Genomic DNA, 15,483 nt, shown 5'->3' with positions numbered 1-15,483 from the left:
AAAAGCAGCTGTGAGGAGCTGGGACACAACTGGTGAGATGCCACACACTGCTCCTGTCTGACCAAGTCTATTCCTATCAGAAAACATATTTCTCCTAGAATGGAAAATCTGTTTCCTGCTCAGTAGTACTTTAAGCAATGCTTATCTGGTAGCAGTTTCCACTCTTGCTGTTCAATTCAATTTGCTTCCAGTTCTGCATCTGCACAGTTCCTTAGCAATTAAGCAAAAACGTGCAAAGTAAAACTGCGAAGACTCCACTGCTCACAAATGTTGCTTTTCTTAGCAATATATGCACACAGGGATGAAAAGTAAGGTAATGATGGAGCTGAGATGATGGCAAAGAAACCAAGGCAGAGTCAAGTCTCCACTAGGAAACAGTTTTTCAGCAGGAGGATGAGATGATGACTGAGGACAAGAGGAGCTCACCAAAGGTAATACAAGACGTAGTTGCCGTAACTACCTAACAGCGCCAAGAAGCAAACGCAGATGGCAAACACGGAACTGAAGCTGAGTCCTGTGTCCTTGTGAAAGATGGCCAGGGTGACCTCACAGGTACGGCCAGTGTAGCCATCAGGGCAGTGGCACTGGAACTGGGCTGGTGACTGTGAGATGCAGGTGCCATAGTGACAGGGCCTTTTAGCACATGCAGTGTAGACACACTGTCTGCCAGTGGTGTTCTCCACGACCATGTATCCCGGAGGGCAACTGAAAACAAGAAGCCAAAATGAAGCAAACTTCAAGAAAAGGAGGTATGAAAGACAGCATTTCAGACTTTAAAACAGTCTTTGATGACACTACATAGGGTTTCTCAAGTAGCCTCTAGAAGTAACTTAGAATAATTACAGGATTGTAGTATTACAATTCTAAGCTCCACAACTTTAAACCCTTATGTCTGGGCCTTTGAGAATTCAGGTAGTTCTACTGGCTTCTGCAAGATTATCCATGTGGAAAATAGCTGGATTAGGGTTTGTGGTTCTGTCAGGGCAGTGCTATGTTGTGTTTCCATCAGTGAGGTTCCAAAAAAAAAATACATCTCTAGATAACACTGCTTGTGTGGACAGTGGCAGTCAGTAATGCTTCAACTGGATGTTTTCACAGCACAACTGACTTGAATTAGTGTTGTCCTAACCTTAGCCCCAGCCACACACAAGGACTCTGAGCTCAATGATGTGGTGCTTCTAAAGCAACTCCAGTGGCCTGTAAGGAAACAGGGGTCACAGCTTAAGGCAGTGTAAGAGGTCAGGCACTAACACAAGAAAAGCACAGCTGCACTGCACAGCACAGCTAAGTCATGCTAGTGTTCAGCTCCACCCCAGCTAACATACATTTTTTCATTTTTTCAGGGTTTACAAACATTCTGGATTTCCTGCTATTCTTTACACATTTTCAATTCAGACAGGCAGCTGAAATTGTCACAGAATCCATGGACATAACACTGATTCATATCAGCTAAGGGCAGTACCTAAAAGGACAGTGCTCTCTGAGTGACCTGATGCCCATGCAGGCATCTGGCTTAGTGTTTCACTGTGGTTCAGCTGATCTGATGAGACTGTCAGTGGCAGCCTTCAGGTTGCACACTTCTTCACCATTTACCCCTTCCCACCTGGATCTGGAGGGTTTTGTGCCTTTATTTCCACCAATTACCTGCACTCATGCATCATCCACAAATCAATACAAATAAATTCATGGTTACAAGGGTTATTTCTACAAGCCTCTGAAGAACAGCCTTCTTTGACACCTTGGGCACTTAACACTGACACCAGCTCCTTCACGTGAGTATCCAGAGGGATCCTGTAGTTATTAAATCTGACATCCTTCATACAGCCTGAGGCAAGGCAGAAAGAGACTGTTACAAAAGCCATTCAGCAAGAATTATGTGAAGCAGCTGTAAGAATTGGCAGTTTACAAAGGACCCCAGCTACCAAAGTTTCAATCTAGCACTGAATTTACCTGAACTTTCAGAGCATTTTTCTCTGTTTTTTGAGTGACTTCTTGATACAGTTCTGATCAAGATTCCCAGTGTTTTCCACAAGAACCAAGTGGCTGCAGGCCCCTATCTGCTTGTGTTCAAAACAGCAAAGCATGTACCTCTTCAGTGTGTTTTCAACAGAAAAGTCCAAATATTGAGGAAAATCTGCTATGCGTGGAAAATCTGTTATATTCTTCAATGTGTACCAGTATAGTGATTGGTTGATTTTTAATTGTAGTTTACAACTTAACTTTATGGACATGCAAACCACAAATAATAGTGGAACAGCCTTGGGTCACTGATAGAAATTTTGTACTGAAGATGTGTGGCATTAATTTTGTACACACAGGATGCCTCAGCATAAAAACACACTTGGATGAGATGAGTACATTTTATAACTCCAAAGCCCTTAAGATTTCAGCTGCTTAATTGCAACATTAATTGTCCTAATTAAGATGAGCATGTATCAATTTGACTTCTTTATTTACTTTAAAACAAATACTATTACTCCCATAAATAAAAAATCAATATATGTCCCCTAGTTCTCAGCATAAACTTTAGTTACTGGAATCTAGTGAAACAACAGAAAATAATGTTTTTTCTAAACAATTTGTGTGTTCCAAGTCCCGTAGCTAACAATATTTGCACACAGTTCCCCACTGTACCTTTTCCAAATTAGAAGAGTTTATTCATCCCTTCTGCAAAGTGTCTTGCAATAAATCTGTTTAGTTTGGGCTCTACATAAACAAGAAAGCTTCTCACAACATGTGCATGGAGTCCAAATAAATCCTCATTTTAACAGGTCTGATGATATTCTGATTAGTGACATCAGGAATTCCTCACCTTGAAAACTCTTGTTTTGATCAAAAGGGTAGGTGTTTCCAAGGACTAAGCTGCTGGGGTCAATCACAATCTCTTTGTATACTCCTGCTGCTTTCAGAATTTCTCTCTTCCCACCTCCTTCATAAAGGCGAAGAGTAAATTCATTTTCATTTCTCTCCAGTGTGATATGATGCCATTCACCATTATCAATGTGGTAGGAGGGAAGGTTTACAGAATAGTCTCCATCACCCAGATTATATGAGACCACTAAGAATCCCTGAACAACCTTGTGAATAATTAACAAAGTAGTAAGAAAGAAAAGTCATAACCTGACATTTTGTATCAACCTGTAACTGTCACATTACTTGAACTAAGGTTTGTACATAATCTTCAATCTTAAAACACTGGTTTAAATTTAGGGTATGTTGACACTGCACATAGGTTGCAATACAAAGATACTTCAGGTGCTACTGAACTAGACAATCTAAACACTGGTAGAGGGGTACTCACAGTAGCATGTAATTCACTCGGAGACATTGTACCCTCCTTCTCCCTTGGACAGATTTGTGGGGTTCTTCGTATGGTTGAGAATTTGGTGTATCACTTTTACACTGACAGCTCAAACTAGCTTAGCTGAAGAGGTGACTCACTCAGTGGCATGTATAAAATGAACAGGTTGCCATTTTGAGAAGGACATCATTAGAACTGCTCAGGCACCTTTCTTGGCAGGGTCTGAACTATGCAGAGTTGGCCACTCGTGACCACAGCTGAACAGGACACCAGGGCAGACACACTATTCATCCTGTTCTGTATAGCAAACTACACTTCACTCTAACTGTCAAATTCATTTGACATCCAATGGGATACCATGGCTGTACAGTCAGTATCTTAAGTGAAGGATTAGAATCTGTAAGCATCCATAAGAAAGTTTTTGTGCTTAGCATCAGGTTTTCAGTTCTGTTTCCAACACTTAAGCTAATGTTTCTCTGGGTTAACTGGCATTCATTTAACTTTATGCTATTACTTGGGATAACACTGTCATTATCCCAAGTGCACAATTTGGGATGCCTTGCTCACCTGTAGGGTGATGTGTTCATCCTTATTTCGAGACAACATGCTGGTGATGACACTGTCAGGCTGCCGTGTCCTAATCATGGCTTCAAACAGTGTCCTGCGGGCAGGCACGCTGCGGGGGAGCTGGTAGCGAATGTGGCTCCCTGGCCCAAATGTGTATTCTTTGGCAACTAAAAAGACAAGACGAAGACCTTTAAAACATTTTTAGGGAGAGGGAAATATTAGTTTACATTATTTTCATAGTAAGAGTTGAAAGTAAAAGCATGGACCCATGAGACATAACTTGTCTTTTGGGACATGTCCCTGTATCTATTTCTGCAGCTTCCCCAGTCCCTCCCACTTGATCTTCCTCTGTAAAGAGGTGATGTCCCACTAATGCTTCTTACAATGCTCACACAGGCTGACAGCAGGAAAGCAGAAGCTCTGACCAAGACAAAGGAGACTGCAGACAAAATATTAAGCACCACAACCCATTTTCACAACCTGCTATTTTATAGTTGTCTTTTTGCTGCAAATTTGGCTTCATAAGGGGTAAAGATCCTACTACACCAAAAGCACAGATCCTTAAGCCAATAGAGTCTCTTCCAGACACCAACAGAGCAGTACTTCCTAATTCCAGTTATGTAGTTCTAATTCAGCACAGTCAGTGGTACTGGCACACTCACATTTGTATTTTAGGATATTAGTATTTGAGAAAGTGTGAAGAGAGGCAAATTAAAAAAAAAAATGAGATGAGAACAAATTATTTTGTTCACAGTCCTTCTGTCATGCAGTCTCCATTACACAGTTATTGCACAACCACCCTCAGGACTAAAGAAATTACCTGATACTGAGACAACTATACTGAGATGGAGTTCCATGGCTGAAACATGGCTTTACACAATGTAAATATCAGAAACCACCTCAGCAGTCACTACCTGCAAACACCTTAATTTTTCTGTATTGTAAAATTTACCAGCCTGTAAATAATGTAACAGGAAAATAAAGTTCACCTTTATCGCATCGATAGCCATAGTGACCTGGCAAACAGTGACAAGCAAATGAGTCCCAGTCTCCAAAACATCTCCCATGAATACCACAGGAAGAAGAACCCATGGTGTCACAGCTCCCATCCGTAAGTGTGCAGCCAGGGAAGCTATTCAGAGACTCTGTGGGAGACTGAAGGTCATATACCTTCAAGAGAAAATTGCATCACACCAACATTATTTTAAAAACACGATTCACTCTCAAACAGAAGAATTTATTATGTAACAGCCTGTTATTCATCTGCATTGCTTAAGATGCTACATGTGCTTTTTGACATTCAGATTTCAACCTATTTTATCAAGACCATATTTTGCCTTTGAATAAGCTCAAATGACTATGAAAGCAAAACATCCCTAATATTTCCTAACAAAGCAGACAGCTGCCATACATATACCACTATGCAGTTGCCATTCAGAAGTCCACTGAATGCACCAAGCAGCTTGGAAGACAGCTGCATGAAGTAGGGGATAAACAAAGGCACAGTTTCTGGCTCACAAATAAAACTGTTGGTAAAGGAGAAATAACTTTTCAAGGTAATTGTTCTAATGATAACAGAAAAATCCAGAATTTTCTTGTATTTTATACTGATGCATATGAGCATTGGATAGATTAACAGGAGCAAAAGTTTAGGTACAATACACATCTCCCAAAAATTTGATAAAGAAGTTTACTCCTTCGCTAAAACAAAATGTTACACTTCTCTTCTCACCTGAGTATCCACGATGAAGTTGCGCAAACAACCAGAAAACTGTTTGTGTAGCAACTGTGGGTAGGAATATGGTAACGACTCCTTTACACCACCCAGCTGGAGAACATGGTTTGCATTCAAATACCTTTAAAATTAAATGAATATTAAAGCAGATTTGTGTTTAACTTCAAAGATAGGCATTATATAGTAAGGCAGAAAAAAAGGCTGCATTCTTATTTTGTAAGCCCCCTATTTCTGGGCCCCTCAGTTCAAGAAGGACAGGGAACTACTGGAAAGTGTCCAGCGCAGAGCCACAAAGATGATTAAGGGAGTGGAACATCTCCCTTATGAGGAAAGGCTGAGAGAGCTGGGTCTCTTTAGTTTGGAGAAAAGGAGACTGAGGGGTGACCTCATCAATGTTTACAAATACGTAAAGGGTGAGTGTCAAGAAGATGGAGGTAAGCTTTTTTCAGTGATGACCAGTGATAGGACAAGGAGTAATGGATACAAATTGGAGCATAGGAGGTTTAAGGTGAATATCAGGAAAAATTTTTTTACTGTGAGAGTGACAGAGCACTGGAACAGGCTGCCCAGAGAGGTTGTGGAGTCTTTTTCACTGGAGACATTCAAAACCCGCCTGACGCCTTCCTGTGTGATGTGCTCTAGGTGACCCTGCTCTGGCAGGGGGGTTGGACTAGATGATCTTTCGAGGTCCCTTCCAACCCCTAGGATTCTATGATTCTATGATTATTTGGCAATGCAGTGTAGATGTTTATCTACCTACTTCTTTTTCTGAAACACAGTGAACAGAAGCCAGCCCTTTAAAATAAAGCAAATCTCCAGGAATGTACCTTGCTCTCCGTGGAACAGACCCAAAGACTTCACAATTTGTACGATCTTCAGTGGACAGCCCTTCACCCACTCCTTCTATCTCTGAAACAACAGCTGCACTGCACTGATCCAAAATGAATCGAACATCCTGCACCAAAACACAGGATTACTGAATTAAGAATTTCTGTAACATTCAATAAACAAGTTGTATCAAATTTTCATCTTCTTTTTGCATACCATCAAGCAAAATGGGTTGAGCTTTTTGTCCTATTCTGTTTTCCATCTTGCAATAAAGACTAAAGCCAAAATGGAACCATTTAGCAAAGGAAGACACTTCATTCTGCATTTAATTTATGCAGCTGAGTAGTTGTCCTGTTTTGAGCCTGGTTTTAACCACCTTCAAAAAACTGTAACTGCATCTGCAAATAAATAATTATGTGCTTTTTGTGCACAGGTAAATTATTGAAGTGTGCAAATGCGTACACTGAATGTGCAAAGTACAACTAAGTCTTTATGCACACATTCCATGTGTGCTACCGAGCTTAAAAAGCAAGAAAAAAAGATTCCTCTGATCCCAGAAACTGATTTACAACACAGGTAGATTTGGAATTCACAGTGCTGTCTTCCCAAAACTTGTGTTACTCATCAAATCCACAAGCACGGTTAGAATAATACGTATCATTACCCAGACTGTTTTTCTACTCTGTTTCTGCACAGGCAAATGCTACTGGAATTATAAATATCCTAATGGGGAGGGGGGAATCAAGTAACTGACCTGACCACTGGTTCTCACTTCTAGTCGATGCCATTTTTTGTCTGCTACATTCAGGTGACTTGGAAACTGCAGCACCACAAAACCTGAGCCATGGCTTATCTTCAGGACAGGAACACCACCAGAGAGTTCTAATACAACATGAAAAAGAAACCAAATTTAGCCACAAGAAGCTTTCCATTTTGGGTATTTTAACAGTTAGTGAATGTACTGATTTAATAGTTATTGCTAGTCACATAAAGTGGGGTTCACTACAGAAATAACTAGAATTATGTTTTACGACTTCTATTATGCAGAAATACTCATTCAATACAGCATTTATTTTGATACTTTAGATTGTGCTACTTCTTTGTCAAAACACTGGAATTAACTCTTGTTAAGCAATGTGCAATTTTTATAATGGTTTAAAACAACACATCCAAGTTTTACTCCCTCCCATCTTCTACTGAACTTTACAGTAACTGCAAAACAAAGCAAAAAAAGAGGTTAATGATTTACAATGTCCAACAACATTACTACTCAATTAACGAGGAAAATATAAAATACATACTGTACATCTTGTATATTAATTCACAAAAAATAAGCAGCATTAACCTTTTAAATACATGTCAACATAAAGCACTGAGTTCTACTTGTATGTAAGTTTTCCTACAGTGGCACACTGGGGCTGGATGCATCTATCAAATCATTGCCTGTTTAACATAAAAGTGCAAAAAATGCCCTGAGACTGAAAGCAGTTTAAGTGGATTTGTTTTCTCACCAAAGTAGGTAAGGATGACATTTGAATAAGCCTACATTAATCATATAATAACTATCTTCAAAGTACCTGAACTCCTTTAGAGCACTACAGTTTTCTTAGGCAGCTTATTTTTTAATATATATCATCATAGAATCATAGAACAGTTTGAGATGGAACAGACTTTAGAGATCATCTAGTTCCAACTCCCCTGCAGGAGCAGGGACACCTCCCACTAGTTATCAATCTATTTTGCTTTCCCCTTGATTTTTACAACTCTGCAATGCACATAAAGCCTTAGGTGCAACCTACAAAAAATAGGTATCAGAGAGTTATTAGGAAATATTTCTAAAGATTTTCAAACCAGAAAATACATTTTCTCCTAAGATGGAAAAACTGATTTCCTACTCTACTACACTGCTCACAGGCAACCCATTCCCAAAAGGCATTTAATTTTTTCACACACTTCTGCAGAAGTACCTATTGCAATGAAGTTTTCTGTACTCCCAGGTTCTGGATTTGATAAGGGACCACTGTAGAGTAAAAGTCCATCTGGAACCACAGTAATAAACTCCAAAGAGAGTGAGCTTTCAAAACAAGGTCTGATGGGACGAAACCATGCATAACCATTTCCATGGAAACTGTGCTTAGTCTGCTGGCAGTCTGGTCCATGAAACAAATCAGGGCAGAGACATCTGAATGAGCACAAACACAAAAAACAGTAAAAATTCCCTCATGTTCAACTTTTTCTGGTTTTATATGCCACAAATGTAACAATTAGATCACAGTAAAAAAGCGCAGTGAAACACTGAAGTTTTTAACAATCTCAGGGTGCTTGGTAATTATTAAAATACTTCAAAAGTATAAATATTTATCCACCATACTATACCAATTTTTTTAAAAAAACTTATTTTTGAGGCCATGTTTTTGAGAACAATTAATTATTTCACTAAGTACAGTAAAAAGAACACTAAACAATTGGCCAATTTATTACAGAGAAAACTCAGGGAGGATAATTTCTAGCTAGAATAAATCAGCCTCATCACACCAAAGGAAAACTGGGTCATGGCAGGTGATGCTGCAACACAGCAAGTTTCCCATCTAATGTTTTCTAAGCTCCTTATTACCCACTGTTTAAGCTACATTTCACTCCTTCTACATCCCTGATGTAACCACTGATATTCACCTTTATCATTACTCTTCCAGAGTAGACAGAACACACAACAGAGCACACTTCCCATTCCTTTATACTGAATTAGGTGCTCCTAAAAAAATTACACGCTGATTATATCAGGTTTTTCCTCAGGCTTTTCTTCCTTACTCACACACTATTTCCACCACTTCCAGGACTACAGCACCATTATTGGACCCTCAGTAAAGATGTTGTCTTGAGGCTGACACGCCAGTGACCTCAGAGCTTTTTTTGTTTCTCCTTGAGTCAGAAGTACATTTATGATTTTTTTTAGACCTGTATCTTCTAAGCTCTACCTGACACTTCAAAAATAGAAGGAAAAGAAGTAAGATAACCTGCTATACAAGCTTCCTCACCTGTAACCATTCAGAGTGTCAATACACACCCCACCATTGAGACAAGGGCTTCGAGGGTAGGAGGAACAGGGCTGATGAACTCGGTCCCTGGCTGAGCAGGTGCAGACTGCACTGGTGGTGGTTGTTACTGAGACAAATGACACACTTCCAGTGTCCAGCACTGCTGGGATGTCACTCACAGAGAGGTAGTTGGTACAGCCGCTGCCCTCACTACAGTTTGCACTCCCACATTCATCTACATCAATCTGTGAAATGTTCAACTGTAAAGCTGACTGGATCTAAGAGAAAATAAAGTTTAACACATCACCAGTCTCTTTCTAATGAATGCTTTTACTTATTTTTTAATTTCTGAAAAATCTAAGCCATCATAGACCTAATGGAATGTTTTGAGTATTAATTAGTAACATACATGAACATACAGGTAAGCAAAATTATTTGACAAATACAGCAAAAATTTCAAAACATTCACAGTAGCAGTATTTCCTAAAAACATAATGACTGAGTCAATTGACTGTGAAATCTGGACTATTAACATTATTTCATAGGACCAAAGGTCTAAAAACTCCACCCTCCAAAGCTGTGTCATCTGCATCACTCTCCTCTGCACCCTGCTAGCAACAGGTAGGTTTTAGCTCAAGCCAAGATAAAAATTCTTCCACCTGAGTTATACCAGGATGTTGTTTCTCACGTTCTCTCGCACATAAAAATACAGACACAGGAAAATGCAGGGCTAAGCTGCGTGCAATAGTGGCCTGACAAGACCACTTTGTAGCAATTTGTATTCAGTCTACCAATTTATGCCTCATAAACTAATCTTAATTGTCAAACTGCCTGAAACAAAATGCAGCCAACTCAGCATCTATTCAACATTAATTTTTGCTAGTTCGTTGCTTCTATCATTAATTGAGGCTGCACTTGAAAGCCCAAATACGCAAATACAGGGAAGAGCTTCATTGTGTATACAGGTCTTGTAACGTAGTAATAGTTTCTCCACAGTTTGCAGCTTCTAATACCAGCAGACCAAAGAAGAGAACCAGGAGGTGCACCATGAGGCTGAGGACAGTAACGGAGCTGCCATTACTTCAGACCTTTAGTCCTTCAGCCAGTAGCCTAGGCACTAAGTTATCAGTAAGTCTGCTCCCTGGCACAAGATTTCTTCCTTCTACTTGTTTGAGCACTTTGCACAGATGCCTATAAAGCTTCAGAACTTGATTTGTGTTTGGTGATTCAAATACATTAAAATTAGGTGTATTTAGGGCCCAATCCTGAATAAGAGACCTCACTACTCTCACAGGGGTACCACTGACACATACAAATGTAAAACTAATAACATGAGATCAGATTTAGACTCTATTTATACATTTAATACCTTTTTTTTTCAAATGATAACATGAATGATAAATTTCTTTAAAACAAGCTTGGAAGAGATCAAACCAACTACATAAATACTATCATGCTTTTGATTTTTTCACTTGTGCAGTCATCTCCATTCACCACCGTCAGAACTTTGACCTTTACATCAGTTGTCAGTATATCCTCAAGTATCATAACATCTACTGAAAAACATGCCCCCAGGGGCATAAAATGTACTTGATAATGACATCACGCATCCTGTTGATGCAGTTTCTTGTCTGCTGCCCACATCTATCACCATTAGTGAGGAATCTATAAGGCATATTTAGACAGCTGTGCAATACTGTTATAGAAAAACACAGTGTATATAAACAACCTTGCCTCATTTACAGTATTAGGATGGATTATTTTTCTGCTGAATAAAAATAGTTGTAAAGCTATATCCCAAGGAGGTAATGCAAAGATATTATTTATTTAGCAATTCAATGAATAATTCCAGTGCTAATTACTCATTTTCTGTATTTATAGTTGAACATATGTACAAAAACTACTGGAGAAATTCTCCAGCTATGATTGGTTTTCTGGAAACTATTCGTGATTACTCACTAGAGCTATTCATTAAATATTGAACGGTGATACATAATTAATACAGACATGTTTTTTCATTAAAATATGTGAAGCAATCCCCTTGTTACCACTTTGATAAATTCACCTGCCATATATTAGGGCACAGAATATTTGAAATCTGTGCAATTTTCAATATTATTGTTGCAGTAATTCAATAAATATGCAAAAGAAGCAGTCATTATGCTTCATTAATACTACCTGTCACTGGTATTTCCTACTTGGCCACTCTGAAGAGTTCATAACCCACACAACTATTTAAGATAAAGTAAGATGTAGGCAAGTGGTAAGTTAAGATACTCCTGTTTGGTTCCCAGAATCAGGCAGACACTACCATATTCACACAAATAGAAAATGCTGTGTTCTCTTCAGGAAAAGTGCTCATTAAGTGTCTATTCAGAAGCATCTGCAGGACTTCAACAGAGCCAAAATGCGAAGGACTACATAAAAAGACCATGGGGGCCAAGACAGACTGTGTCTGGATCACCGAGTTAGAGGGCATGCAGAATCTAGTAAGAGCAAAGCAGTTAGTAAAGGGAAGAAACATCTTACATTCAAAAACTATTTTCCCCTTAGAACAGCAAAAATAAGTTTGGGGAGGGTATCACTCTGTATTTATTGTCCTTCAGTGAGTTAAATACAATCACAAAACAGGTTGTCTCCATCTCATTTATCTGTTGTAACTTTTTTTCTAACCCAGTGGGATTTTCTTCTATGGAGTGTCATCTCTTTGTGCAGTAGAATTTCATCTCGGTGGCATCAAGCCTCTACTGTAAGTGTCTAACCATAAGCTGAATTGGGTATTGCCATCACAATCTGGAAGGTCCAAAAGAGCTGTCATTTTCAAGACATTCTCTGTAGTACAGTACCACTTTGGCTTCTAGGGATTCTTCTGATTTCATATTCAAAAGTCTGATAGATTACACAATGAAACACTGACTGGAGAAAACACAGGCAACTTTACCATGATGGGAATGGAGAACCATCTTTCTGCAACTAAAAAGTGGTTCTATTTATTGAACCAGAATTAGTACAACTTTATAATAACTGTATGCATGTTATTCCCTAAGCAGAAGGGAGAAAGCCTGAATTAAGCACTTGCACAAGTGTTTTTTTCCTGAGTGAAGCAAAAAAACCCTTATCTGTAGATTTAGCATGTTCTTCCACTGAAGTCAGGGATATATAGCCCACAAACTCAGAATTTGGGTGAATTACATAGATGCATGATAACCCTAGAAAACATACCTCATTTTTAAATGCTGACATCTCAGCATGGAGTTTGTCCGGTCTATAATATGCCAAGTCATCACGGACTGCAAATCTTACATCTGTCTGTTTTCCATCAATGTTCATCACACTGAAGACAATGATATCACAAAGCTTAGCAGGTAACATTTTTGCTAGTAATTCCTTGAACTTGCCATGTCTCGTTTTGCCATGTTCATCTCTCCTTATGAACTCCTCTGCTGTGACATCTGAATTTGGGATCCAAAAACAGATAACCATGAAATACTGGGAGACCACAGGTAATTTCTCAAATTATTTCCTAATTAATAATATGGAAACGTATTACAAAGTGCCCTACAGTGATTAAGTAAATCAAATATTGATATAACAACACCTACATTACAAAATAATTCAGTTATAGAAGCAGCTGATCTAAAATCTCACCAGCAAATAAAACCAACCTGAGAGACGCACAGTGGCTGAGTTTTGTATGGCTTCTTCTTCCAGCTCTTTGACTTGGATTTGTACTGAAGATATAACATCAGGACAAACTCCATCAGAAACTCTAACTTTTAAGTTGTATATTCCTTGAGGAGCTTTATCCACCATCATCAAAGAACCAGTCCTCTGATTTAATCTGAAAGACCTAGACATAAACCTTCCATTAGGAAACCTTAATATGACAAAATTGGGCACTTACTTTATCCATTAGCATAATCCATAAGGCATTAAATGTTATTATAAAAGTTATAAGATGAAAACTTATGGAATTAGCAAACAACCGCAGAAAAGCACCAGAAACACCTTAATTCAGAAATTATAACCTGCAGATCTTATAAAAAATGTTTCAGCCCCTCTCAAACCCCCAGAATTTCACAAACTTGAATTAAAACAGTTCGTAGTTGAACCCCAGGGTTCAACAGTTACCTTGGGCAGGTCTATGAGATAAGCAACAGAAAATGACAAAACCACAGAGAGTTGTTCCAGATTCTCACTCATCTGGAAGAAGATAAGGTCTGTATGAAATCTCTGGTATCAACTTCACTCACTACCCTCACAGTGACAGTAATCACTAATTATGGGAATATTCCATGGTCACTACTATCCAATGGCAACCTCTTAACATGGAAACAGGCCCAGAGGCTGCTGATGGACATAAAGTCAGCCTTTCATTTTGAGCTACACAAAGCTTTTAAACTCCTACTCAGAGCAGAGACAAAAACTCAGATTCATCTTGACATCCATTTTCTGTATTTCCAACAGCACACCATTATGCTATACGCCATCTCACACTGTCATATGAAAAAAATGTGTAATTCTAATTCAACATTTCAATTAACAGAAAACAACTCCAGCAATCTGAGTCACTGTTTTCACATGCAACTGTGAATTTAGCCATCCACAGAGATCACCAAATTCCATTCCACTTTGGATAAAATTATTCTATTCTGCCCTTTTAAATTTGGGATTAGTATTCTATGAATTTTAACATTTCAGAGCAACTATTAAAAATTCTGGCCATTTTTCAATTGGATCTTACATTTTTTAATAAATTAATTATGACATCTGACTAAAAATCAACATGGTAGTGTGATTCTGTGTTCTCTTGGCAAAAATATTTAATGTATTAATTTCTTAATCCCTAGTTACTCAAGTAAAAAAAGAGCATTCAGAAGGTACATTCCTTAGTACACTCAATAACCCTGGCTTTATGCATATCCTGAACACAGAGAAATACATGGTGAGAAAATCATTACAGAAGCATAAGTATTACTCATTTTGACAGAAATACAATACTCACTTGAGCAGTTTGCCTTCAGAGAGAAATGTTTTATTGTCCCAGTCATCTTGATCTGGTGCAAACACTTTCCCAAGCACTGTTGTTGACCATTTTCCTGTTGAGATAAATGATAATAAAGCTGCATTTAATTTTTGCTTTTCAGTGCACTTTATATTCAGCCACATTCACTACTGCATTTATTATTTTCAGATTCCTGCTCAATTTGGTGATGGTTATGATCCAAGATCCTTTAAATAACACATAGCCTGTCATAGGATTTCTGCCAGTTCTAGAAAGGTGAGTACACTACGGATGTCACAAAAAAGAAGTTTAAAACAATACAAAACAACAGGATTATATATGAACACAACTACACATAAAAATCTCAGACAAAAAAAAAAAGACAAGAAAAAAATCACCACTTCAGGAGTCAATTCCCAAGTATTTAATTGCTACTCTACTGTTTCAAACAGCAAATCCAGCAAAACAGGGAATCTAGCAAAAAAAGGGAGAGCATCTTCTGGAGTGCAGCTGAGAGAGAAAGACATGACTGAGAAAAGGAAAAGGGCAAGAAGCCACCAAGCTGTGCCAGTTCTTGGCCCTTTTTAAGGCCCCTGTGGGCTGTCACAGAAATGGAACATCCAAGCAGCTGTTGTAAAATAGCAAAAGGAGAAGCTCATAGTACTGTGACTGCTATCACAGAGCAGCTCTCCTCTTGGCACTTCTTGAACGAGGTACTATGCACCATCCAGGAACACATCCAGAACAGTCTGCATGTTCTCCTAAGGAGTCACTTATTGCACCCCAAAGATTATTCTTTTCCTATAAAAGCACTGACTGGCTTTCTCTTGGATCCTTTATTGCCAGCAGAAAACCTCCCTCCTTGGGACTTCCATCATGCTCAGCCACACAGTGGCTGTCACAGTGGAGGTGGGACTGGTCTACAATTTCTGGGTAGGCTCGTCTATGAACCTCTATATCTTTAGGTGCTTCAAGTACTGCCATACTCATCTCCTGATCTCTCAATATCATG

The 15,483-nt window shown here is 38.8% G+C and overlaps 1 protein-coding gene and 1 long non-coding RNA gene across 2 annotated transcripts in view; one reads left to right on the top strand and one right to left on the bottom strand.

Moving 5' to 3' along the window:
• Positions 1–351: 351 nt before the first annotated feature.
• Positions 352–15,483, bottom strand: part of LOC127389412 (neural-cadherin-like) — a 34,247-nt gene continuing 19,115 nt past the window's right edge. Inside the window, exons 18-30 of the mRNA XM_051629874.1 lie at positions 14,472–14,565; positions 13,132–13,316; positions 12,689–12,918; positions 9,467–9,744; positions 8,399–8,613; positions 7,186–7,313; positions 6,431–6,558; positions 5,601–5,724; positions 4,858–5,038; positions 3,869–4,035; positions 2,813–3,077; positions 1,645–1,825; positions 352–705 (exon numbers count right to left, since the gene is read on the bottom strand). Coding sequence (XP_051485834.1) covers positions 423–705; positions 1,645–1,825; positions 2,813–3,077; positions 3,869–4,035; positions 4,858–5,038; positions 5,601–5,724; positions 6,431–6,558; positions 7,186–7,313; positions 8,399–8,613; positions 9,467–9,744; positions 12,689–12,918; positions 13,132–13,316; positions 14,472–14,565 — 2,459 coding nt within the window. The 3' untranslated portion in view covers positions 352–422. The remainder of the gene's footprint in view (positions 706–1,644; positions 1,826–2,812; positions 3,078–3,868; positions 4,036–4,857; positions 5,039–5,600; positions 5,725–6,430; positions 6,559–7,185; positions 7,314–8,398; positions 8,614–9,466; positions 9,745–12,688; positions 12,919–13,131; positions 13,317–14,471; positions 14,566–15,483) is intronic.
• Positions 1,684–6,625, top strand: LOC127389413 (uncharacterized). Its single transcript, XR_007890630.1, has 2 exons — positions 1,684–1,772; positions 6,383–6,625. It is a non-coding gene; the product is annotated as an uncharacterized LOC127389413 (long non-coding RNA).

This window comes from Apus apus, chromosome 11, assembly GCF_020740795.1.
Source record: "Apus apus isolate bApuApu2 chromosome 11, bApuApu2.pri.cur, whole genome shotgun sequence".
NCBI lineage: Eukaryota > Metazoa > Chordata > Aves > Apodiformes > Apodidae > Apus > Apus apus.
This window is presented reverse-complemented; position numbering and strand designations above follow the sequence as displayed.